At 42.8% G+C, this 26,747-nt stretch overlaps 1 protein-coding gene across 2 annotated transcripts in view; it reads left to right on the plus strand.

The window, feature by feature from the left end:
* Window positions 1–14,886, plus strand: part of GHR (growth hormone receptor) — a 164,138-nt gene extending 149,252 nt beyond the window's left edge. For both annotated transcript variants that reach the window (XM_054178418.1, XM_054178419.1), the window contains 5 exons: window positions 2,092–2,270; window positions 6,324–6,495; window positions 9,057–9,147; window positions 13,246–13,315; window positions 13,526–14,886. In XM_054178418.1, the coding sequence (XP_054034393.1) occupies window positions 2,092–2,270; window positions 6,324–6,495; window positions 9,057–9,147; window positions 13,246–13,315; window positions 13,526–14,485 (1,472 nt within the window). In that variant the 3' untranslated portion in view covers window positions 14,486–14,886. The remainder of the gene's footprint in view (window positions 1–2,091; window positions 2,271–6,323; window positions 6,496–9,056; window positions 9,148–13,245; window positions 13,316–13,525) is intronic.
* The last annotated feature ends 11,861 nt before the right edge of the window (window positions 14,887–26,747 follow it).

Consider the following 26,747-nt stretch of genomic DNA (forward strand, 5'->3'; position numbering starts at 1 on the left):
GGGTAGTTTCTAAAAAATATGATAAATAGGAAGATATGTGGGTTTGTAACATATATATATGATGTGGCCCACATCAGAAAATACTGCCCAGACTGGAAGAAAGTGAGAAGGATAAAAGCAAATTCGTGGTTTTGTTTTCTGAATACCAGTGGTCTCTGAAATGTGACCCTCCTAGTGGACAACAGAAGGGTCATGGGCATTGTCTGCCTGGACTTCAGTAAAGCCTTTGACACTGTCTCATACAGTATTCTTCTTCAGAAACTCATGGCACAAGGGTTGAATAAGTGCATTCTGCACTGGATAAAAAACTGGCTGGATCACTGAACCCCAAGAGTGGTGGTGAATGGAATTAAATCTGGCTGGCAGACAGTAACTAGTGGTGTCCTCCAGGGTTTCAGTATTGGGGCCTGCCCTCTCTATTTAATTAATGACCTGGATGAGGGGATTAAAGGCACCCTCAGTAAATTTGCAGGTGACACTATGCAAGGTAGTTGTGTTGATCTGGTAGAGGGTAGGGAAGCTTTACACCAGGATCTGGGCAGGTTAGATGTATGGGCCAAGGCTAATTGTATGAAGTTCAACAAGGCCAAATGCCAGGTCCTCCACCTGGGTCACAATAACCCCATGACAACAGACTTAGAGATGTGTGGTTGGAAAGCTGTGACTTGGAGACGGACCTGGGGGTACTGATTCATAGTCAGCTGAGTATGAGCCAGCAGTGTGCCCATGTGGCCAAGAAAACCATTTGGATCCCAGCTTGTATTAGAAACACTGTGGCCATTAGGAACAGGGAGGTGACAGGTGATCATCCCCCTGTACTCAGCCCTGGTGAGGCCACACCTTGAGTATTGTGTTCAGTTCTGGGCCCTCAATATAGGAAGGACATTCAGGTTCTAGAGCACATACAGGGAAGAGCAACAAGGCTCATGAAGGGCCTGAAGCACATGGCCTACAAGGACTGTCTGAGGGAGCTGGGGTTGTTCAGTCTGGAGAAGAGGAGGCTGAGGGGAGACTTCATCACTCTCTACAACTACCTGAAGGGAGGTTGGAACAAGGAGGGGGCCAGTCTCTTCTCCTTGGTGGCAAGTGACATGACTAGGAGGAAATGGTTTCAAGCTGTGCCAGGGGAGGTTTAGGTTGGATGTTAGGAAATGTTCCTTCACTGAAATGGTTATCAAACATTGGAATGGTCTGTCCTGAGCAGTGGTAGAGTCACCATCCCTGGGGGTGTTCAAGTGGTGTGTGGACCTGTCACTTAGGGACATGGTTTAGTGTTGACCCTTCAGTGTTGGGTCAAGGGTCCGGAGGTGCCTTCCAACCAGATATATTCTGTGATTTTGTGCTCAGAGGAGCTTGCCTTTGCTGTCACTCTGAGCCCTTCCTAATGAATGCTACACACATTCAGTGTGAGAAAGGATGGCATCAAAATCTTGATTCTGAAAAGTTCTGGAACCAAAGGACTTTCTGTTCCTGAATCAACACTAATCTACAGGATCAGGATGTTTAACATTTCTACACTAGAATTTGCATTTCTGGGGCTTTGAGATGTTATTGCTTGTTCAGAGCAGTGGTGTATGTGTATAAGATTAATTTATTCCTGCAGGTGATTAGAATGCCCACTGCTTTCTTTTCCTCAGATGAGTAATATTAGATTAATTTTTCAGATGCTACAGTTTTTCAGTGTACTTCTGTATCAGTTATTAACACTTTGGTTTATTTTTCTGTGTTTCTTCAGTTACTGTTTTTGTTTCTAGTAAGAGTTCTAAATTCAGGTTTTGATGGGGAAATGTTTATGTCTTACGGTTTTTAAACTGCTGTTGGGAAATACAGTATAATAGGTAATACATGATTAGTCTTCTTTATTAGTCATGTGAGATTCATGCAGAGCATGTCTACCACCAATGATAAGCTGTCTTCTTGTATCCAAACTGGTAGTCACTTTGTCGTTGACTAATAGGTTTAGATTTTAATCAGCAAATGCATGGTTAATATGCTTTTTTAGCCTGAAATCATTTAACAGTGTGTGTAGTAAGAATGACCATTTCACGTTGAAAAAGGGATGGTTTATTCCAAATACTCATGTTTCAACAGTACTACCTGATCCACCTGTCCACCTTAACTGGACTCTGCTAAATACTAGTCAGACTGGGATCCATGGGGATATTCAAGTAAGATGGGATCCACCACCAACAGCAGATGTTCAGAAGGGATGGATTACTCTGGAGTATGAATTGCAGTACAAAGAAGTTAATGAGACAAAATGGAAGGAGGTATGAAACAAATATTTGTTATCTGATAGTCATAGTACAGTGCAGGCTTGTTCTGTCCTTAACACTTCAGTACATTATGAAAAGCAACTGCATTTTAATTGCTAATTAGATGATACCTTAAGTCTTAATCAATATACCTATATTCTTCTAAAGTGTTCTAGTAAACGTGGTAAATTTATGTGTCAGGATATTCGGTATGGAGGATAATAAACAAACCCTGGAATCCCTGTGTTTGATTAGAAAGTATAGCAATAGTGATATACATACAAGGGTTTTTTTCCAAGGCTAAAATAGTTATCTATTTAATTTTCCTAAACCTCAGCTATTTGAAAAAGTCACAATAACAGCATCAGGGCAATGATTTTTGTCTTTCTGTTCTTTGTTACAAGTATCTTCTGTAATGAGTGTTGGAGAAGTAAAGTGGTAAATGTCTAGTTACACTGTTATTACCACTACTATTTTTTTTACACAAAGGGTAACCTTTGGCTGCTTAAACATGCTGTCACACTTTGTTCATGTAACTGGTTTTTAAAAAGAAACACAAAAATACATTATTTGTACTTAGAAACTGTGCTAAGGTTCCCCCTTATTAAACTTGTTTGTAATAGGTTTAGATATTTTGGGGTGAACCCGTCTGATTTGTCATGTGTAACACTCGTTTTTCTAAATGCATTTGCTAATTGAAAATAGATAACTTATCAATTGAAAGAAGACTGAAACATTAAATAGTAGAGAACTATAACAGTAAGTTACAATAAGAGAGAGGATCAAAATACTTTCCTGAGAAGCTTCCTAAAAACAGTAATAGCAGGTGTTCATGAGGCAAAGTGAAACATAATCTGGCTCACAGTTTGAAAAAAATGCTAATGTTGTTACTAGCCATTTGCTGGGTATGTTTTTAAAACTACCCTCTTTCCTTGAAGCATTTCCCATTACACTCGCTAGACTCAAATTCTATCCCTTCTTATGGCTGTCCAGGTTTACCCATCCTGCCCAGCAGTTTTTATACAGACCCTGCATGGCTTCTGTGCCTTTCAAGCAATGTGTGAAAACACACATCATCTGAGCAATACTGAATGGTGACTTCATAGTGCAGTGTCTGTCTGTGAAGTACCTGGAAACACAAGCCTGATAGGGAATCTTTCAAGTCCAGTTTTATTTAGTTGTTTATTGTAACTTAGATGAGCCTGATGTTTTTGATTAAAACCCCCCAAACAATCCAGGCCTAGAGCCACCTAGTATGGGAGGAAATCAGTGATCACAGCTGTAATGGTTTAGCACAAGGCCTAACCTGCCTGCTCCACCAACACAAAAGTGAGGGGAAGAGTAGCACACACAACTCAGGACTGAGATAAAGAGATGAGAATTTAATATAACATGAGATATCATAAGCATAATGTGTAATTACCTTAGCTAATAATCTAATTAATGCATGATTACCTTAGCTTAGCCTATTTGCAGAGGAAGCACAGTGAAATACAGAGGGAAAAAAACCCACATAAAACAGAAAACCAAAACCAGCAGCTACCCTACTCCCACTCTGCTGCCATGTCTGCAGACAAAGAGACCACACCCAGGCACCCAGAATGCAGGAGCAGCAACTGGAACAGGAAGCCTCCCTTACTGCAATCTGAACTTCAAGCCCCATAATACTTTGCTCTAGTTAGCACTTTCATTTTTGAAGCTGGCATGACTGCAGCATGGTATGAATAACGACAGCAGGTTCAACCTAATCCATGAAAACAACTCAGTTCTCAGTGAACAGAGTAGAGAGGACTCTGTTGATTCTCATTATCTTGTTGAATTTTTACAGGAAAAGGTCCATTTCACAGGGCAAGGAAGCATGCAGTACTAGCTCCAGAGCTGAACACCACTGTTGTGTCCATATCGCCCTGTGATTGAGATACAGGGTTTACTAGTTTGAGGGGATGTGAAATTTATCTCTCCGTACTGCACTGGATACACAGCTAATACCTCCATGTGTTGTACCTCTGAACCTTTCCCTGTGAACCATCTACTAGTTTTCACCTTTCTTACAATAGAAGTTTGTGAAAAGTTGCCTCAGATGCTGTGTTGCCTGTCACACCAAGGCCATCCTCCTCCTCTGGTACCCCCATCCCAATGGACACCCTCAGCTGTCCCAGGAGTTCCAGCTGACTAGTGATAAACAGCTGCCCTGCAGTCTGTGTTAATCCTCTCTTACAGGGCGAGGCTCATGCAGGCAGTGCAATCACACAGCTCAGCATGACAGGTGGTTTGTCACAAGTTTCTTTACTATGGCAGTCATAAGCATCAATCTGTGTACACTGACTGAACAGCATGCAGAAAGCCAGCAACCCAGCAGTCTGGTTTCAAGCTTCAGATACTTTAAATGAGTTTTCTATGTGCTCTTGTGCATTTTTATTAGGTACCTTTTATCATGTCTCTCTCCTACAAGTTTTAATTGATTTAATCCATATGACTATTCTATTCATCACCTCATGCTGAACCTTCTTCTATATATTTTCCTCCATCCAGGTGTCTAATACAAAGTTTTGTTAGTTCATTGATGGACTAGAGGCATCCCACCCATTAACCAATCATTTTGCAATTCAACTCTTGGAATTTCAGGTACACAGCTGCAGTAATATCACCTCATAATTTCAGGCCCTAATTTAGCCTGCATACTGCTTTTTCCAAGTGCCACCATTATATGGGGTACATAAAATTTTGTGTAGTCCATCATCCTTAAGAATTTATACTTTTTGTCCCTGAAAAAAAGGGAAAACCCAAGAGAAACCAAGAATCCTAACCAACCAACAACAAAAACAGTAACAAAGAAACAAAGAAAACAAAAGCATACCTGCCACTATTGTGGCTTCATAGCATGAAATAAGAATATATTGTGCTCCCTTTCCAATGCTTTTTCACTGGATAGTCTTCACATGTTAAAAACAATTGTAGTGTAGAGCAATAGTTCTCCACAATCTTGTGCTCAACCACTAGCAGAGAAAAGCAGTCTTTCTGGCACCACAGCCTTCTACAAATTCTGTCTAGTTAGTTCTCAGAACTCTTGAGTCTGGAGTCGCCAGGGATCAGAGAACTTTGTAAATCATAGTTACCAGCAGAATATGTCTCAATTTCAGATTATGCAGCAGCAGTGATTGTAGGATAGTAATGTTGACGCTTCCTTCAAATCCCCAGTGGCTGCTGTTCTCCAGTTGTTCTAATTCTATCATCCTTGATTCTGAAGTAGAATACCACATCTGCCACATGGATTTCTATTTTGAGCACTTTTTCTTTATTTCTGTATACTTTTAATGGGCTATTGGAGCTAAAATGCATCTTCCTAGAGGGCTAATAGAAGAAGAGAGAGAGAGTTCACCTATTAAGATTTCTTACATAATTTCCTACATAGTTTGATACGCAGCAGTGTCTTAAGTATTTTGCATTTAATACTTAATTTCAAATTCTTGACAATCTGATACCAGCTCTCACAGTCTCTGTTATCACAGTTACATATAGTTGAAGATTTTGGGAGCTAAACAATGTTACACATTTGTAAGATGCGATACATCTAGTTAGAAGGCCTTTGAAACACCTTTTTTCTTCTTCTGCAGTGAACATTACACTAGTTTTAAGACTCACCCATTTTTTTACAAGGTCTTTGGAATTGTGAAGTCAGTAATGTGTTATAAGAGTAGTAAGGATTTACAGCTTTGCAGGATCAGTGGGAGATGCTCACACCACTGACCTAGAATCATAAAATCAGAATGCACTGGCTTGGAAGAGACCTTTGAAGTTCCCTTCCTTGTACTTAGACCATATAACTAAGGGCAGTTATGTACCTTCATTGATTTCAGTTCTCTGCTTTTGGTGCCCTGAATCACAGCAAAGCCTGATGACTAGTAAGTCTAAGGTAAATGGTGGGGATTTTCTCTAACTATTCTTCTTGTATCCTGACAGTTCCAAGTAGCAAAAACACTCTCAAATATTTATTTCTGAAATCAGGAAGCAATGTGAAATTTCCAGTACAACTCAAGGAAATAAGTCACAGTCCTTCTCTCTTTACAGTTAGAACCCAGGATCTCAACAATGGTTCCACTGTACTCTCTGAAGATGGGAAGAGATTATGAGATACGAGTCCGATCAAGACAACGCACCTCTGAAAAATTTGGGGAGTTCAGTGAAATCCTTTATGTATCTTTCTCTCAAATAGGCATTGAATTTCTTCATTGTGATGAAGGTATCTCTGCTTTTTGTCTTTCCAGTGATGCTGGTTTTGGTGAGATTTACAACGTCCACATTCCTGACACAAGTTGAGAAGTAAACTCAGCAAAGCTGTTTTAGAGCTTATCACAGAAACACAATAGCTTTAAGAATCAGAAATAATAACTCCTGTTGCATATCTTATAGAGCATAAAATACATTTAAATCTCCTACTTCCTCATCTAAAGTGATCACTCCAGTAGAGAAGAGTTGTCACTTCTGCTAAAGTGTTATACCACTGTCTAAGTTAGTTACCATAATGATGTGCTTTTCTGACCTACCCAGTACTGTCAACAACATGGACTATTTTGCTGATTGCTGCTTCAGTCTCGTACTTGTTCTTAAAGTGCTATTAAAGACAGAAGAAAAAACAGCCATTGAGCACCACATTTTTCTATTAAAAGAATGAGATGGTACCTTTTCCTAAAGCATTCCCAGATCTGAGCAACAAAATTAACTCTTCAAAATGTGAGCTCTTCAGCGAATTATTTTAACAAGCTGCTTACCTTCATTTTCCAGGATAATAGTGAAGGTGGTAAGTAAAACCACCAAGAGTCTTTGTCTTTCAAAAATCTTTCTAGTTCCCTTTTTTAACTTTAGTCATTACGATTTTTCATTTGTAATTTATGTGAGCAGCTATTGTTCTGGACAGGTGTCATTGTTTCTTTGACCCTCACTTCATTAAATTGCCACAGTTTTCATATGAACAAAACTAAAATACTACTAAAATCTAAGGTCATCCTACCAGCACAATTTTCTTCAGTAGGTACAGCCCAGGTTCTGCAAGTTCATCCATACCCATGCTCACACAGCAGCAGTGATCTGAATGATTGAGAATTTCTTCCTGCTTGTTTTGTGTAATTAAAATCTAAATTTTCTGTGTATTAAACAAAAAGAAAAAAGGTAAATTCAAATGGAATGTTCTAACTTTTTGAAGCAGCCCATCTAGCAAAGAGTTCTCCATTAAATTAGGAACCTGTCTAGCCGACATACACAGAAGGACTTCACCCATGTCTGAAAATATGGCCAGTCAAAAGCTTGAGGAGGAGCACAAGGCTGCAAATAGTACAGGATTTTTTTATTTCTTTTCCCCAAAAAGGATGTCTGTTTATGTTCATATATAAAATTCTAAATGTTTCTGGCCAGTGTTCCTTTACCTAAAAACCTAGTGAAGTCTGCATGAAAACCTTCACATTTGAACAAATGAGATGAATTTAAGACTACAGACAGAATAAATTTCTCTATACTTTTTATTCTACAGAGTCAGATTAAGTATAATGGAATTGTCAGTATTTGAGAGATAAAACATTCCATTCATCAGCATTGTTCCAAAGTCCTACCAAATTGCTTTCTTAATTGCCTAAATTCTTTGTAGACACTTTCAAGCTAAATAAAAGGGAGAATTTTAATTTTTTTTTTTATTTGATGTTTCAAAACATTATTTATATTTGGCCTTTAGAAAGGGGAGTAGTGTGCTCTTTGACACCACCATATTTTAGTTTCTGTGAGAGAAGAATAGTTTGCCTATGATTTAGTATGTCATTTATAGTGTTCTCTCACTTGGTTAAGCAAGCAGTAACATGGTCTGTGGCATTTTATGCCGTAAGGATTGCTCATGTTTCAAGCAGGCAGAATAGCTGGGTTTGCTATATATATTGTCTGTACTAAGATCATAGAATCACAGAATGGTCCAGGCCAGAAGGGACCTCCAAAGGTCATCTAGTCCAACTTCCCAGCAGTAAGCACAGACATCCCCAGCTAGATCAGGCTGCCCAGGGCCTCATGGAGCCTCACCTTCCGTATCTCCAGGGAAGAGGCCTCAACCACCATCCTGGGCAACCTGTTCCAGTGGTCCACCCACCCTCAGAGTGAAGAACTTCTTCCTGATACCAAATCTAAATCTGCCCTTCTCTAGTTTGAAGCCATTGCCCCTTGTCCTGTCACCACAGGCCTTTGTAAACAGTCTCTCCCCACCTTTCATGCAGGCTCCTTTCAGGTACTGGAAGGCTGCAATCACGTCTCCTTTGAGCCTCCTCTTCTCCAGGTTGAACAAACCCAGCTCCCTCAGCCTGTCCTCGTAGCAGAGGTGCTCCAACTCCCTGGTCATTGTTGTGGCCCTCCTCTGGACCACAGAATCACCTCTCTGGATCTGCTGGGAATGTATCTTTCCCTGCAGCCCAGGATGTGATTTGTGGGCTGCAAGTGCACGCTGTCTGCTCACGTCCAGCTTCTCATCCATCAGCACCCCCAAGATGTTTTCCACAGGGCTGCTTTCTAACACCTCATCCTCCAGTCTGTCTTGATAGTGAGGATTATTCTGACCTTGTTTACATTTTAAAACTCAGTGTGTATTTGCAAGTAGTCTGAGTGAATTCACAGATGCAGTATGGAACCTCTTGAGCTTATTTTTATTTCTGCTTAACATAGAAATTTCCTATTTAAGTAACCAAAAATTCTATCAATGTTTATCACTTTGGACTCCTCAGCAGCAACAGAAATGCAGACTCCTGATAACACGTTTTTGTCCTGTTGTTTCAGAAATCGAGTTTCCATGGTTCTTGGTTGTCACCTTCGGAGCATGTGGGCTGGCTGTAACAGTGGTCTTAATCCTGCTGACTAAACAACCCAGGTAGAGAATTTTTGTCAGATTTTAAGTACTTGTAGCATTGAAAAATTTTTCAAATCTGAAGGATTGTTGTTTATTCTCATAATCTATGTGGACACTAACATACATATACATACATATATAGAGATATAGATATATATAGTGGTGGGTTGAAAATTCTCCCCTCAACATAAAATTGCCAGACCAGCTGAGTTGGAAGCAAATGAAGCTGTATTAACAAGCAAAACTACAATCTCAATAAAATGTACAGAATATACAGTATTTACAGGTATTTAAAATTTATGAACAGCACAAGAAACCCCCTGGACAAAAAACAGGGGAGATGGAAATAGCTTTCCTTTCCCTGCTCCCCTCCTTATCCCCCTGTACACAAGATGAGAGAAAGAGCAGAGAATTGTTTGTTAAGATACTCAGCCACAACAAAGAACACAGCCAAGACTGACAAAGCCAAGCAGAAGCACAAGTTAGTGTCTCCTAGAGCAAGAAAGCTGAAAAGAAAGGATGTCAATCTATACAGACCAACTTTGTTGATAGTCTATCCAGTGGGATTGTTTAGAACTTAAAATTATTTTCATTTTTACATCCAGTGGTGATTTGTTTACATTCTACTACTTTCTGTTCAAGATCTGTGCAAAATTTTCAAGGTACAGCCTGAAACTGCCACATAGATATAGATATAGATATAGATATAGATATAGATATAGATATAGATAATATACACATACATATACCAGGCCTTCAGCGGTGGGAATCCAATTATATTCACAGCTCCTCTTTCTTTTGTAATGCAGAACATTTTATTCCACAGTATTTATATAGTTAATTTACTTACTGTTTGACAGGGATTGTTTTTTCAGTCCCTTCAAATTTTAGCATAGCACCTTTTCTTGTTGGTTCCTCTACCATTTGGAAGAGGAAGTTGTCTTCTATGCAGTCCAGGAACATTCTGGATTGCTGGTGCCTTGCTTTGTTGTCCTTCCAGCAGATGGTCAGGGTGGTTGAAATCACCCATGAGGACCAGTGCCTGTGACCTGGAAGCTGCTTTTATTTGCCTGTGGAGGGCCTCATCTGCTTGGTTCTGCTGGTCAGGTGGCCTGTAGGAGACCCCCACAGTAATATCTCCTTCCCCTGTCTTGCCTTTAATTTTAACCCATACACTCACAACCAGCTCATCATCCCTCCCCAGGTGGAGCTCCACTGATTCCAGCTGGTCATTGGCATAGAGGGCAACACCTCCTCCTCTCCTTCCTAGTGCAGGATTAATGCTTATCTGTTATCTGGCTAGGTGCCCAGAAGCAGACAGGCTGGAAGGGGTGAGCAAAGAGGAACACACAGGAACTGGAACTGAGGGAAAATTCCAGCTGCACTAAAACTTGAAGGTGCACTCTACCAATCCACCGATGAAATTCGTTTAGAATACCATGTTTACAAAATATTCAGCCATAGTGTCCCAATACTGTCCCTTTCTTAAAGGCACAGCCTCAAACAGTCACATGGCCTCACAAGATTGGAACCAGGCTCCCTCGCACAGGTGCCAAAGGATTAGGCCACACTACTCTAGAGTCAAGACATGCAGGCTTGAATTATGAGAGGCTCAGAAAGGATCACAGTGTAGTTCTCCCTCCTGAGTGATTTTTCATTGAATCACAGAATCAACCAGGTTGGAAGAGACCTCAGGGTCATCAAGTCCAACTGATTACCCAACCCTATCTAATCAACTAAACCATGGCACTAAGTGCCTCATCCTGTCTTTTCTTAAACACCTCCAGGGACGCTGACCCCACCACCTCCCTGGGCAGCCCATTCCAATGGCAAATCAGTCATCCTGGGAAGAACTTTTTTCTAAGATCAAGCCTAAACTTACCCTTGCACAGCTTGAGACTGTGTCCACACAGCAAGGGTCAAAATCCCTTGTCTGTATCATTGGACACAATGATCTTGAAGGTCTCTTCCAACCTGGTTTGTTCTATGTATTCTATTCTACAAGCAGAGCCTAATCCTGTCAGAATAGTTCATCTGTGGATTCAACTGTAAGTGCAAGTCTTAAACTAGTATCCCAACAGCCCAGTCAGTGCACAGCTAACACAGCCACTGCAGAGGTTAAGTGGAAAATTACTGGATTTCTGGCTCTCACTGAAGCTTGCTGGGCAGAAATTTGAGGGTCAAAACCAAAAACAACTGGGGAATTCGGACTCCCCATAGTTAGGCAGAAGTTGCTTACATTTCTCCCTAGCACTCCTTAGGACTCCTCTGATCTCCTCAAGACCTCACCAAGATTACTAACAATGCAGCAAACCTAATATTTGATTTTGAATCTATTAACTCCTACATCTTACGTTCTAAAATAGGCAAGTAACCCAGTATAACAAGAATGGTGGGTTTTCCTTTGGGGAACTACAGTTTATCTACTTGCAAAAGAAGCAGGGACAAAAAATGTAGGAGATAGGCATGACTTGCTCTTGCTAGATTATTTTTAATGGAAAGTCATCTTTCTGGGTTGTATTTTTTTAATCCCCTCAATCAATTGGACATGCACTTTGTGAAGGATCAGAATGATACATATTTACACAGTATGTATATGCATAAGCAAGGTACTAGTTCCTTCTCTACAGGGGTAACATCTTTTTGGTTTTACATATTGTTATGTTAATGATTCAGAAACGAGAAGTGATCTACTATTTTCAACACAGTTTTGGTCTTACAAGATGAGTAACTCTTATTTAGCATACTTTGTCTATTATGGACATTAAAAGCCACTTAAGAAATGCCATGGTACTCTGGAAATTCTTTTAAGAATTATCAACCTCAGTGCTGTTAACTTGCTGGAGCATGTCCAGAGAAGGGCAACAGAGTTGGTGAGGGGTTTGGAACACAAGCCCTATGAGGAGAGACTGAGGGAGCTGGGGTGGCTTAGCCTGGAGAAGAGGAGACTAGGGGTGAACTTAATGCTCTCTACAACTACCTGAAGGGAGGTTGTAGACAGGCAGAGGTTGGTCTCTTCTCCCAGGCAACCAGCACCAGAACAAGAGGACATGGTCTGAAGCTGCACCAGGGGAGGTTTAAGCTGGAGGTTAGGAGGAAGTTCTACACAGAGAGAGTGATTGCCCATTGGAATGGGCTGCCCGAGGAGGTGGTAGAGTCACCATCACTGGAGGTGTTCAGGAGGAGACTTGATAGGGTGCTTGGTTGCATGGTTTAGTTAATTAGGTGGTGTTGGATGATAGGTTGGACGCGATGATCTTGAAGGTCTCTCCCAACCTGGTCTATATTCTATTCTATTATTTTCTATTCTATTCTATTCTATTCTATTCTATTCTATTTTCAGTGTCCCCAGTCTTTGAATGTTTTGTAACTTTACTGATAAAGTTACAGGTAAAATAAGGGATAAAAATAGTATCTAATGAAAACCAAATGTTATATTACAGGCAGTCCATATGGTGCTCAAATATTAAAAATACCACATAAAAAAAAAAGGTTACTAACTACAAATGCATAAAATCACGAAAAGTTACATGTATATACATACACAAACATAATTATTTTGTTTAAACAGACGTAATGGGCATGTGGTAGTCATAGAAATGGCAAAATTACTATCCTACTTTATTGTGTTTGTGTTTGTTGTGTTTATCAGTTCTATAGTCATACACTTTTTTCACCAATTCTCTTTTTTTATTATTTTTCCCCCTCTTTAAATTTATTTGGCTTCTGCAAGACTCCTGTGTCTCTGGAAGAAAATAAAACTGGGGAAGTCACTCTGCACACTGACATTTCTGTCAGGTTGCTTTGAAAATTATGTAAAAAAGGAAATGATTGACAGAATCTACTCTCTTTTTGCAGCACATTATCAAAGACCAGATTCCAAAACCAGATGCCCACGTAAATATATGCAATTTCAGCAAGGAAGGTTACAGAAAACTTGGGGTTATATTTTCGATGAGAGTAAACAATAATTCTTTCCTTAGGGCTACTTGAAACTGAATCCTCAAGCATTTCAGTTTTGAAGCAGTTAAGTATAAACTCAGTGTAAGGGTCTCTGCTTTCTAATGTCCTCAAACAGAAACACTGACAAATTAAAAGCCTTTTTTTTTCCCCCCCCAGGTTAAAAATGCTGATTTTTCCACCTGTGCCAGTTCCAAAGATTAAAGGGATTGACCCAGATCTCTTGAAGGTAATACTGCGCTTTAAAATCTACAGTGGGAATCACTGTAGGAAAAAATTATGACATGGAGGGAGTTGCCACAAATTAGTTTTCATAAAATAATAAAAAATAACTCTTGCAATTATTACATCAGCTGCAGTTACTGTTCCTTAACATCATAAAAAGCTGAAGCAGTTTTATTATTTCCTTTATAATGTTCTTTTCTTTCTTGCTTTGTAGAAAGGAAGGCTAGATGAAGTGAACTCCATTTTAGCCAGCCATGACAACTACAAGACACAGCTATACAATGATGACTTGTGGGTTGAGTTTATTGAGTTGGACATAGAAGACCCTGATGAAAAGAACAGAGTTTCAGATACCAACAAGCTGCTGAGTGAAGATCATCTGAAATCACACAGCTGCTTGGGAGTGAAGGATGATGATTCTGGACGTGCCAGTTGTTGCGAACCAGACAGTCCAGAGACAGACTTCAGTGCAAGTGACACATGTGATGCCATCTCTGATATTGATCAGTTCAAAAAGGTAACTGAAAAAGAAGGGGATCTCTTGTGCCTTGATAGAAAAGATAATGATGAGCCACTTCCAAGCCTTGCCAACACGAACACCCAACTGCCGCATACAAGTACTCAGTCCAGAAACAGCCAGCTGTGGCCTTTTGCAGCCAGCCTCGACTCGGCTAGTCCGTCAATCCGTACGCAGCTAAGTAACCAGAGTTCATTGACAAATACTGACTTCTACGCGCAAGTGAGTGATATTACTCCAGCAGGCCGTGTCGTACTTTCACCAGGGCAGAAATCCAAGGTGGGGAGAGCACAGTTTGAAGGCTGCCGAGAACAAAACTTCACCATGGACAACTCCTACTTCTGTGAGGCAGATGTGAAAAAATGTATTGCTGTGACATCCCACAGAGAGGATGAGCCACGTGTTCAGGATCAAAGCTGTATGGAGGATGCTTACTTCACCACAGAGAGCCTTACCACTACCACTATCAGTCTTGGAGCTCCAACAGCAGAATCCCCAAGTCCAGAGATGCCTGTCCCAGACTATACATCTATTCATATCGTTCACTCTCCACAAGGCCTTGTGCTGAATGCAACTGCACTGCCTGTGCCAGACAAAGAATTCAATGTGTCTTGTGGCTATGTGAGCACAGACCAGCTCAACAAAATCATGCCATAGCTCTGTTTCGATTAGGTGTGTGCAGTATTTCACAGCAGAGAGTCAGCTCAGGCTTGTATGGTGAAACCAAAATGAAGTCTAAAAGTTTCTCGTGGTTCTTATAATTTTATTTGAGATGTTGCAATGTAAAATGTTCATCAAAATATTCCTATTGTGTTCTGTAAATATTATCTATGAATTTGTCTTGAGACTGGTTTACTGGCAGTGACTATCTAGTTCTCGTGGGTGATTTTTGTGATACTAAACACTGAAATTACTATGTGTAATGTGCAGTAAATCGTGTGCTTTGATAAAGCTAGAAATGAGTGGTTTAAAGCTTAGGAATTTAGTAAATACCATGCTGTTGGCAGAGGCCTTCGTATCGATAATTTGGAAGCGAGCGTATAGGCAAAAATAATAGCTTGAATAAAAAAAAAACCAAAAACACATCTATTTTGATTTATACAAAATGATAGAATATATTTTAATATGCCAGTCAGAAGAATATAAATGTTTTCTATAACACTACACACTGTAGTTCCATTGCGATGACCGATCTAAGGAATGTAATTGTTGCAATCCTAAAAGGGAGTTTTCTGTTTCGTAAAAGTAGCAAAAAGAAGGAACAGATTTTTTTACAGAGCCATTTTATATTTCCAAAGAAACCCATAGAGAAATTTTGAAATACCATGGGAACTTAGAAGCAGCTAACCACGTCAATTTCTTGTGGTAACTAATAATACAGAAATAGGCATTCAAATCAAAGTTGTGCAGAATACTTTAAAACGGACAACGTATTTGGGCAAATTTTTCTATTCTTCGTCAGATTGTGGGCAATGCTAGTAATAAACATTTTTAAACGTTTTTAAGAGGAAAATTTTGTTAACCACCATATGGAACATTGTGCTACTATACTTTCACTGAAAATTTTTTGAGAGTACGTGAATAAGCTCTAGTGATTTAGCAGCATGATCTCTTCACATTTGCTCAACTTCTGAAGCCCTCCTACAGCCAAAGATATCACTGCATTTATTAGTTTGCACCACGTAAAGTGTCAATTAACAAATAAACTAAGGACTTCAGGAGTTAGCCAGCAGTTGATTTCTAAAGATGTAACAGGATTAAAGGACTAGTGAAACAAGGGAATTGCTTACAGTATTGTTCAAAAGTGTTTGTCGTTTTTGCAGCCTAACAGCATCTCCTCTGACCGCATTAGGCAGGCTTTCAGAAAGAAAGGAGATAAAACTGATACGCAGTGGGAATGCTTCCTTTGTTCTTGACAGAGCTTTATTACTGCTTCAGAAGTTACCCTCCTAGCCCATGGCTTCAGGGTTCTTCTTAGAAAGCAAATGGGGATGTTAATTTCTTGTCTCTGACCTGAACAGAAGCGTATGAAGTGCAGTGAATGCAGGTCCTGCTCATGATGTCTCCCACTGAACTCACTGATGCTCTCTTTGTGACCAAGGGCTACAGGACTGGGCCTAACTATTGGGTGGGATTTTTACGTTTAGCACGTACTTCATGGTAAATGTGCATTAGATATTCTGCTAATTTGCTGCTATATTTTTCTAACAGCTACGTTATTTAGTTTCATATAAAATTTCATAGATGATAGACACTAATGCAAGTAATGCCTATGTGTGTGTTTGGAAGAAGTTTCTTATTCTGTCTCTATTGCCAAAAATAGTTAAAATACCTCAATCAAACTCAGAATGTCATTTTGGTACCTTACTGGTCACACAAGCCGTTATGCACCGTCAGAAGTTGTGTCTTTCAGTTTCTATTTAACTTTCCTTATGTCAGTGTTTTGTTTGTTTTTCTCAAAGTTTAATAAATGTATTGTCTTTGATCTGTCCTGACACTATGTGGGGGTTTTATTGCAAATGTGTTTTTTTAATCTGAAAGAGGGATTTTATTAAGAGAAATCAAGTATTTCTGATTTTGTAAAGTAGAATGCAGCTTTCCTATTCTATTCTCAGAAGCAATGCCTAATGAGCTCAGTGTTTTCACTGATTTATATGTATATAGTTAAAAATAGAAGCATGAACCTAAATTTGTAGATTGAGATAGGACATGCTGTACCCAGTGGTGGCCAAGACGTGTTACTAATTTAGCAGACCAGCTTACCTTTGGCTGGAACAGTCTGTGGTTGCAAATAAATAGTCTCTACTAGTTCAATATTTACACCTACAGTTGAATCCACAAATCAGATTCTGTGACAAACCTCCATAGCTACTTGTAGTGATAGTTAAAACCTAGCAGCATATGAGGTGGAGGTGGTTGGGGCCCCATCCCTGGAGATAACTCTAAAATGTCACAAATGCCAGGCAGTCTGTCTCTGTGGAAAATGCCATACCTTGAATGTCTCTCAGTGTTAGTCATGTACTAGCACGTAATAATATACTGCTGCCTCTCATCTCTCTATAGAGGTAGGGAAGCAGCTCTTGGAATCCAACTAGACAAAGGTAAGTCCTTTCCTCCTAAGGGAATCAGTGCGGGTCCAATGTAATTTAAGGTATGTACTTGAGCTTCCAGGTGCTGGTCCAGAACAGCACAGATCTCGTGTAGATTCCATCCTATCCAAAAGCATTTATATTATGATAGATGCCCATGTTTTGGAGGCTGAATTGATCCCCAGGAAAGAAAACAGTTCCAGGAACATAAATATCTTTGTTGTCAGTTAGGTCTCGCTTACCAGAGCTACTTAGCTGACTAGATACAGGTTATCAGCTTTAGATGAGCTGCTTATGGCTCCCCACTCATCAGCGTAGAATGGAAGCATGGACATCACACCTACATTCAGACACCAATGGTTTTGTCCATTAAGGTGTCATGATGTTGATGCAAATATCACCTTACCTGAACGGTTAGCCAAGGTAAGCCAGAGAGGGGCATCGGTGTTCTGTTATGGTTTATACTGTCTGTAGAAACAACATCTGCAAAAGTCGGGCTCCATGTGGCCCTGGCCAGCCTGATCTCATTGGAGGTGTCTCTGCTCACTGCAGGGGGGTTGGACAAGAGGACCTTTGAGGGTACCTTCCAACCCAACGCAATCTCTGAATCTGTCAATCTCTGAAAGTCAATGTAAATTAAATATGATGAGTAAATATGCATGCTTATACATCCTGTTGGAAGAACTGAGCTTCAGAGGGCTTATGCCTTTTTTAAGGCTCTAAAAATACTTGAGCACAAGTAGGAGCACTCACAGCTGGACTTAAAGAAACTACAATGAAAACAGCGTTTTACTACTACTATGTGGGGAACTCCAGCTCCAACTATTGCCACCTGTGCCTATTCCAATGCTCTTTGCCAGTGTTCTTCCATGAGCTGATTCAACTTTCTAAACCCTGAGAAAATTCTGAAAGCAAAGTATCAGAAATAGTCTTCACTTGCTTGAGTTAAACTGATTGAGCAAAGTTCTGCATGAGCATCAGGGAAGAAAGGCAGGCCCACGTGTTCAAAAGCAAAACAGAGTGGAGTTAATAGTGATATTCCCAGGAATATATTCTTGGCAATAACAGCTCCCTCAGGCAGTTCACTCATGCAGACAAGAAACAGGAGATACACACAGCTCAAGGTAGTCATATGTTTGCAGGGACCTAATGTAATAACCTCTTTTGGTGGCAACTATCAATTAGATTGGCTTAAAGGGACATGAAAAGCCAGCTTGAGCTCCTTCCTCCAGCAGCAATGCAACTTAAGTAATCATAAATGCCTGCAGTCTGCATAGAGTCCGCATGTGGGTGTTTAGAGGAGAAATTCAAGTGTCAGACCTGCAGTTGTTTCTGCATTTTATGGTTTATACTGGCAATCAACTGTTTTCCTACAGAACATCGTAACCTGTTATTTCAAGGTATGATGCACTGCCAGATACTGAAAAACTTACATTATACGTTAGCAAAGCAATCAGGGTGTTTTTACCTTCACATTTGCTCTGAAGGGGGGGGGCAATATACCTGAGGTCTCCAGAAAGAGCCTGTGGACAGGTAGGGTTTTTTTATCCTCTCTGTTACATTGAGAAATAATGCTATGCTGCAGGGTAAAGAGGCTCTGCAGAGGGACCTCGACAGGCTGGACTGGTGGGCAGAATCCAACAGCATGAGATTTAACATACCCAAGTGCCGGGTTCTGCACATTGGCCACAGCAACCCCATGCAGAGTTACAGGCTGGGGTCAGAGTGGCTGGAGAGCAGCCAGGCAGAGAGGGACCTGGGGGTACTGGTTGATGGTAGGCTGAACATGAGCCTGCAGTGTGCCCAGGCAGCCAAGAGGGCCAATGGCATCCTGGCCTGCATCAGGAACAGTGTGGCCAGCAGGAGCAGGGAGGTCATTCTGCCCCTGGACACTGCACTGGTTAGGCCACATCTTGAGTCCTGTGTCCAGTTCTGGGCCCCTCAGTTTAGGAAGGATGTTGAGTTGCTGGAATGAGTCCAGAGAAGGGCAACAAAGTTGGTGAGGGGTTTGGAACACAAGCCCTACGAGGAGAGGCTGAGGGAGCTGGGGTTGCTTAGCCTGGAGAAGAGGAGACTCAGAGTTGACCTTATTGCTCTCTACAACTACCTGAAGGGAGGTTGTAGACAGGCAGAGGTTGATCTTTTCTCCCAGGCAGCCAGCACCAGAACAAGAGGACACAGTCTCAGGCTGCACCAGGGGAGGTTTAGGCTGGAGGTTCAGAAGAAGTTCTATACAGAGAGGGTGATTGCCCATCAGAATGGGCTGCCCGGGGAGGTGGTGGAGTCGCCATCATTGGAGGTAGAATAGAATAGAATAGAATAAACCAGGTTGGAAGAGACCTTCAAGATCATCGTGTCCAGCCTATCATCCAGCACCACCTAATCAACTAAACCATGCAACCAAGCATCCTGTCAAGCCTCGCCCTGAACACCCCCAGCGACGGTGACCTCACCACCTCCTCGGGCAGCCCATTCCAGTGGGCAATCACTCTCTCTGTGTAAAACTTCCTCCTAACCTCCAGCCTAAACCTCCTCTGGCACAGCCTGAGACTGTGTCCTCTGAGACTGTGTTCAAGAGGAGACTTGATGGGGTGCTTGGTGCCATGGGTTAGTTGTTTAGGTGGGTTGGATTGGTTGATGGGTTGGACGCGATGATCTTGAACCTGGTCTATTCTATTCTATTCTATCCTATTCTGTTCTATTCTAATGCCAAACATGTGAGTCAATGTAGGAGCGACAGAGTGTATTCTTTAAGAAATGCCTCCTAAACTTGTACTTTCCAAGTTTGATGAGACTAAAATATGTAGGGTGAAAAGAACCATCACAGACAGACAACTGTAAGCAAAGAGCATTTTGGTGGTATACCCAGTAAATTTCACTGCATTGAAGCTTTTAGCCTGTAAACTGCCCACACTTGTTCCCATTCTTGGAAAGATATTTACTTGTATTGCCTGGCAGAAGATAGTCTCACTATTAATATCTGTACTGGGAAATCCTTTAAGTTATCAAGTGCAAGGCAGACTCAGTTTGCTCTGCTTGTTGCTTTTGGGTGTCAGCAAGAAAGCACTCCTGAGTTTGGAAGAGGTTCGATTTGAGCCTCTTTTTCCCATCAATGAAAATGTGCATTTCTAAAGCATCCAGTTAGTGTTACAAATTACTGAAATGGCAAGGTCCTGAATCTGGGTCAGGGCAATCCCAAGCACTGATACAGGCTCAGCAGCGACTGGCTTGAGAGTAGCCCTGAAGAAGAGGACTTGGGGGTGCTGGTGGATGAGAAGCTCAACTGGAGTCACCAGCATGCACTTGCAGCCCAGAAAGACAATCACATCCTGGGCTGCATCAAGAGAAGCATAGTCAGCAGGTCGAGGGAGGTGATTCTTCCCCTCTGGTGAGACCCCACCTGGAGTAGTGCATCCAGTTCTGAAGCCCCTATTACAAGAAGGATCTGGACATGCTGGAGCATGTCCAGAGAAGGGCCATGAGGATGATCAGAGGGCTGGAGCACCTTTTCTGTGAGGACAGAGTGAAAGAGTTGGGGCTGTTCAGTCTGGAGAAGAGAAGGCTCCAAGGAGGCCTTATTGTGGCCTTCCGGTATCTGAAGGGGACCTACAAGAAAGCTGTTGAGGAACTTTTTAGGGTGTCAGGCCATGATAGGACTAGGGGGAACAGAAAAAAAGTTGAAATGGGTAGATTCAGATTGGATGTTAGGAAGAAGTTTGTCACCATGAGGGTGGTGAGACACTGGAACAGGTTGCCCAGGGAGGTGGTAGAAGCCCCATCCCTGGAGGCTTTTAAAGCCAGGCTGGAATGTGATTCTGAGCAACCTGATGTAGTGTGAAGTGTCCTTGCCATGGCAGGGGGGTTGGAACTAGATGATCCTTGAGGTTCCTTCCAACCCTAACAATTCTTGCCATGAGCAAGGTCACTTCATACGAGATCAGGTTGCTCAGAGCCACATCAACCTGGTCTTAAACACCTCCAGGGATGGGGCTTCTACCACCTCCCTGGGCAACCTGTTCCAGTGTCTCACCACCCTCATGGTGAAAAACTTCTTCCTAACATCCAATCTGAATCTACCCATTTCAACTTTTTTTCTGTTCCCCCTAGTCCTATCATGGCCTGACACCCTAAAAAGTTCCTCAACAGCTTTCTTGTAGGTCCCCTTCAGATACCAAAAGGCCACAATAAGGCCTCCTTGGAGCCTTCTTTTCTCTAGACTGAATAGCCTCAACTTTTTCAGTCTGTCCTCATAGGAGAGGTGCTCCAGCCTTCTGATCATCCTCATGGCCCTTCTCTGGACACACTCCAGCACATCCAGATCCTTCCTGTAATAGGGGCTTCAGAACTCCAGGTGAAGTCTCACCAGAGTGGAGTAGAGGGGGGAAATCACCTCCCTCGACCTGCTGGCTATGCTTCTCTTGATGCAGCCCAGGATGTGATTGTCTTTCTGGGCTGCAAGTGCATGCTGGTGACTCCAGTTGAGCTTCTCATCCACCAACACCCCCAAGTCCTTTTCTTCAGGGCTTCTCTCAAGCCAGCCTATATTAGTGCTTGGGATTGCCCCAAGCCAGATGCAGGACCTTGCACTTGGTCTTGTTGAACCTCATGAGATTGGCTTGTGCCCACCTCTCCAGCCTGTCAAGGTCCCTCTGGATGCCATCCCTTCCCTCCAGCGTGTCTGCTGCACCACACAGCTTGGTGTCATCAGCAAACTTGCTGAGGGTGCACTCAATGCCACTGTCCATGGCACCCACAAAGATGTTGAACAAGCCTGGTCCCAGGACTGATCCCTGAGGAGCTCCACTTGTCACTGGCCTCCACTGGGACATGGAGCCATTGACAGCCACTCTTTGGGTGCAGCCATCAAACCATTTTTTAATCCACTGAATGGTCCATCCATCAAACCCATACTGTGCCAGCTTAGAGACCAGGATGTCATGCAGGACAGTGTCGAAGGCTTTGATGAGATCCAGGTAAATTATATCAGATGCTCAGCCTTCATCTATTAATGTTGTGACCTTGTCATAGAAAGTCACCAGGTTTGTCAGGCAGGATTTGCCCTTGGTGAAGCCATGCTGATTGTACCCAATCACCTCTTTGTTATTCTCCTGCCTCAGCAGCGCCTCCAGAAGGATCTGCTGCATGATCTTACTGGGCACAGAGGTGAGACTGACTGACCTATAGTTTCCTGGGTCATACTTCTTTCCCTCTTTGGAAATGGGAGTTATGTTTCTCCTTTTCCAGTCATTGGGGACCTCTCTGGACTGCCATGACTTTTGGAATGTAATAAAGAGCAGCCTAGCAACCTCATCTGCCAGTTCCCTCAGCACCTGTGGGTGTATCCCATTGGGTCCCATTGACTTGAACACTTTCAACTTCATCAGATGGTCACAAACCTGATCTTCACTCACAATGGGCAGTTCCTTCTTCCAGTCCCTGCCATTATCTTCCATGATTCTGGGAGTGTGGCTGGAGCACTTGCCAGTGAAGACTGAGGTAAAGAAGTCATTGAGAACCTCAGCCTTCTCCATGCCACTTATCACTGGTTCACCTGTTTCCTCTCTGAAGGGGCCCATATTCCCACATCTTCCCTAGTCTTCTTTTTTATCATTAGTATACTTATAGAAATTTTTACTGTTCCCCTTGATCTGCCTGGTTAGACTTAATTCAAAATGAGCTTTGGTCTCATGCTGCTTGGGCAGCTTCCTTATACGTCCCTCTGGTGGGTTGAAATTTCCCCCCCAGCACTAACTTTGCCAGACCAACTCAGTTAGAAGCAAACAAAGCTGTATTTACAAGAAGAACTACACTCTACAATGGAATGCAATGAGTATGTACAAAATACACAGTATTTACAATATTTACAGATATTTACAATTAATAAACAGCACAAGGATCCCCCTGGTCCTTGGCCAGATATTAGATATTAGCTTCTCCCCCCCCTGCCTCCCTTACCTCTCTGTACAAAAGGGACAAGAGAAAGGAGCAGAGAAGTTAGACTTAGCCAAAGACAGCCAATAAGCAGGTTATCTCTCCTGAGTGAAGCAATACAGCCAGAGATCAGAAGAGAAAAGGGAAGAATTGTTATGGTACAGCTCCTCTTATTCCAGATATTTACCCAATGATTTTGCTTGGAATAATCTTTTGTTTTCCTTTTTACACCCAATAGTGATTTATTTCTATTTTTCTACTTTTCTGCTCAAAATCTGTAACTATATTTTAAAGGCATAGCCTGAAACCACCACACCTCCCATTCCAGCTGTCCTTTCTTCCACTCCTTGTAGAGTTTCTTTTTTTGTGGCAGCATGTCCAGGAGCTCTTTGCTCATCCAGGCAGGTCTCCTAGCATTCTTTCCTGCTTTCCTCCTTGTGGGTATACTTTGCTCTTGGGCATAAAGAAGGTGATCCTTGAACACTGACCAGCTGTCCTGGGCCCCTCTTCACTCTAGGACTTTGTCCCATGATACTTTGGCCAGCAGATCCCTGAAGCAATCAAACTAGAGAAGGGCAGATTTAGATTGGATATCAGGAAGAAGTTCTTCACTCTGAAGGTGGTGGACCACTGGAACAGGTTGCCTAGGGAGGTGTTTGAGACCCCTTCCCTGGACATATTCAAGGTGAGGTTCCATGAGGCCCTGGGCATCCTGGTCTAGTTGGGGATGTCCCTGCCGACTGCTGGGAGGTCAGACTAGATGACCTTTGGAGGTCTGTTCCAGCCTGGAGCATTCTATGATTCTATGATATTCCCTCTGAAACTGACTGAAAGTGGATATTGATACAATCCAATGAATAATACTTGACTACTGAAGAACTTAGGGCATAAGACTATCCAAATTTGTGCGTGTGCAGACACGAAATTCCCTTAGCACAGATTAAACTTCTGTGTCAATACTGTTAAATTATTTAGCCTAGGTATGTGATTTCTGCTTGGGCACAGGGACCTACATATATGCTTGAGAAAATTTTAAAAGGGTTAAAATAAATGAACATCTGTATCAGACAGAGAGCAACAAAGTTGTGCTACAAATCAATGTTTTCACTCCTGCTCAGGTGGTGGTTGAGACTTTTAGAACAAAAATACTGTTCTGAAAAGCTAAATAACTGCAAATGTCTCTTAGGCTCTAATGACATGAGAGTGGCTTTTTTTTTTTTCCTCTTGGAAACAGCACGTACCAGCCTGTCTATATAAAAAAAAAATAAAGTGCTGGAACATGCTCTCTACCTTCAGTACCATATGGCTACATATTTTCTTCAAAGTTACGCTGCAGACGAGCACAGCCTATTCCAGACAAAGACTTGTAGACGGTGCAATATAGACAGTGAGCTGCTATTCTATCTGCAGCAATTGGGAAAGTATTTCAGAAGGCAAACAAAGCCATCTGACACTGAGCACATTGTCCAGCTAGCCTGGAAGATGCAGTGATTTTGAGATTGAACCCAAGAGGAGGCTCAGGGGAGACCTCATTGCTCTCTACAACTACCTGAAGGGTGGTTGTAGCCAGGAGAGGGTTGGTCACTTCTCCCAGGCAGCCAGCACCAGAACAAGAGGACACAGTCTCAAGCTGTGCCAGGGGAAGTTTAGGCTCGAGGTGAGGAGAAAGTTCTACACTGAGAGTCGTTCACCATTGGAAAGGGCTGCCCAGGGAGGTGGTGGAGTCACCATCCCTGAATGTGTTCAAGAGGGGATTGGACATGGCACTCAGTGCCATGGTCTAGTCCTGAGGTCTTGGGTGATAGGTTGGACTTGATGATCTTTGAGGTCTCTTCCAACCTTGGTGATAGGGTGATACTGTGAAATGACTCCTAGAGATTACAAAATCCGTGTTTTTACAGAGCCATGGAATGACACACTTATTAGGGGATTTCCAGTTTACCTCGTGTTCACCTCCCTTTTTTCTTCAGTTCATCCTGCATCACAGAACACTCCCATTGGGACTGCAGGATTATGGAATTCCTATAAACAACACCAGAAATTTACTGCCTGTCAATGTCCTGTTACAAATAATCATGAACTTGTATTTTGATTTTCAAGAGGGGATTGGATGTGGCACTTGGTGCCATAGTTTAGTCATGAGGTCTGTGGTGACAGGTTGGAACAGGTCATCTTGAGGGCAATCACTCAGCACTTACAGGATGGCCAAGGGATCAGGCCCAGCCAGCATGGATTCAGGAAGGGCAGGTTCTGCCTCTCCAAACTGATCTCCTTCTATGATCAGGTGACCCACCTGGTGGATGTGGGGAAGACTGTGGATGTAGTCTACCTGGACTTCAGCAAGGCCTTTGACATGGTCCCCCACAGTAAACTCCTGGACAAGCTGTCAGCACATGGCTTGGACAGCAGCACTCTGCACTGGGTCAGGAACTGGCTGGAGGGCCGAGCCCAGAGAGTGGTGGTGAATGGTGCCACACCCCTAGTGGTGCCCCCCAGGGATCAGTGCTGGGCCCCATCCTCTTCAATATCTTTATTGATGATCTGGATGAGGGGATTGAGTCCATCACCAGTAAGTTTGCAGATGACATAGAATACATAGAATAGAATACATAGAATAAACCAGGTTGGAAGAGACCTTCAAGATCATCGCGTCCAACCCATCAACCAATCCAACACCACCCAAACAACTAACCCACGGCACCAAGCACCCTGTCAAGTCTTCTCCTAAAAACCTCCAGTGATGGCGACTCCACCACCTCCCCAGGCAGCCCATTCCAATGGGCAATCACTCTTTCTGTATAGAACTTTTTTCTAACATCCAGCCTGAACCTCCCCTGGCGCAGCCTGAGACTGTGCCCTCTTGTTCTGGTACTGCTTGCCTGGGAGAAGAGACCAACATCCGTCTGTCTACAACCTCCCTTCAGGTAGTTGTAGAGAGTAATAAGGTCACCCCTGAGTCTCCTCTTCTCCAGGCTAAGCAACCCCAGCTCCCTCAGCCTCTCCTCATAGGGCTTGTGTTCCAAACCCCTCACCAACTTTGTTGCTCTTCTCTGGACTCGTTCCAGCAAGTCAACATCCTTCCTAAACTGAGGGGCCCAGAACTGGACACAGTACTCGAGGTGCGGCCTAACCAGTGCAGTGTCCAGGGGCAGAATGACCTTCCTGCTCCTGCTGGCCACACTGTTCCTGATGCAGGCCAGAATGCCATTGGCCCTCTTAGCTGCCTGGGCACACTGCAGGCTCATGTTCAGTCTACCATCAACCAGCACCCCCAGGTCCCTCTCAGCCTGACTGCTCTCCAGCCACTCTGACCCCAGCCTGTAGCACTGCATGGGGTTGTTGTGGCCAATGTGCAGAACCCGGCACTTGGATGTGTTAAATCTCATGCCGTTGGACTCTGCCCATCTGCCCAGCCTGTCGAGGTCCCTCTGCAGAGCCTCTCTACCCTCCAGCAGATCAACTCCTGCCCCCAGCTTGGTGTCGTCAGCAAATTTACTGATGATGGACTCGATGCCCTCGTCCAGATCATCAATAAAGATGTTAAAGAGCACAGGGCCCAGTACTGATCCCTGGGGCACACCACTGGTGACTGGCTGCCAGCTGGATGTGGCACCATTCACCACCACTCTCTGGGCTCGGCCCTCCAGCCAGTTCCTAACCCATCGCAGTGTGCTCCCATCCAAGCCATGGGCTGACAGCTTGGCCAAGAGTTTGCTATGGGGAACGGTGTCAAAGGCCTTGCTGAGGTCCAGGTAGACTACATCCACAGGCCTCCCCACATCCACCAGTCGGGTCACCTGATCATAGAAGGAGATCAGGTTGGTCAGGCAGGACCTGCCCTTCCTAAACCCATGCTGGCTGGTCCTGATCCCTTGGCCATCCTCTAAGTGTTGTGCGAT

Source organism: Dryobates pubescens, chromosome Z, assembly GCF_014839835.1.
Source record: "Dryobates pubescens isolate bDryPub1 chromosome Z, bDryPub1.pri, whole genome shotgun sequence".
Lineage (NCBI taxonomy): Eukaryota > Metazoa > Chordata > Aves > Piciformes > Picidae > Dryobates > Dryobates pubescens.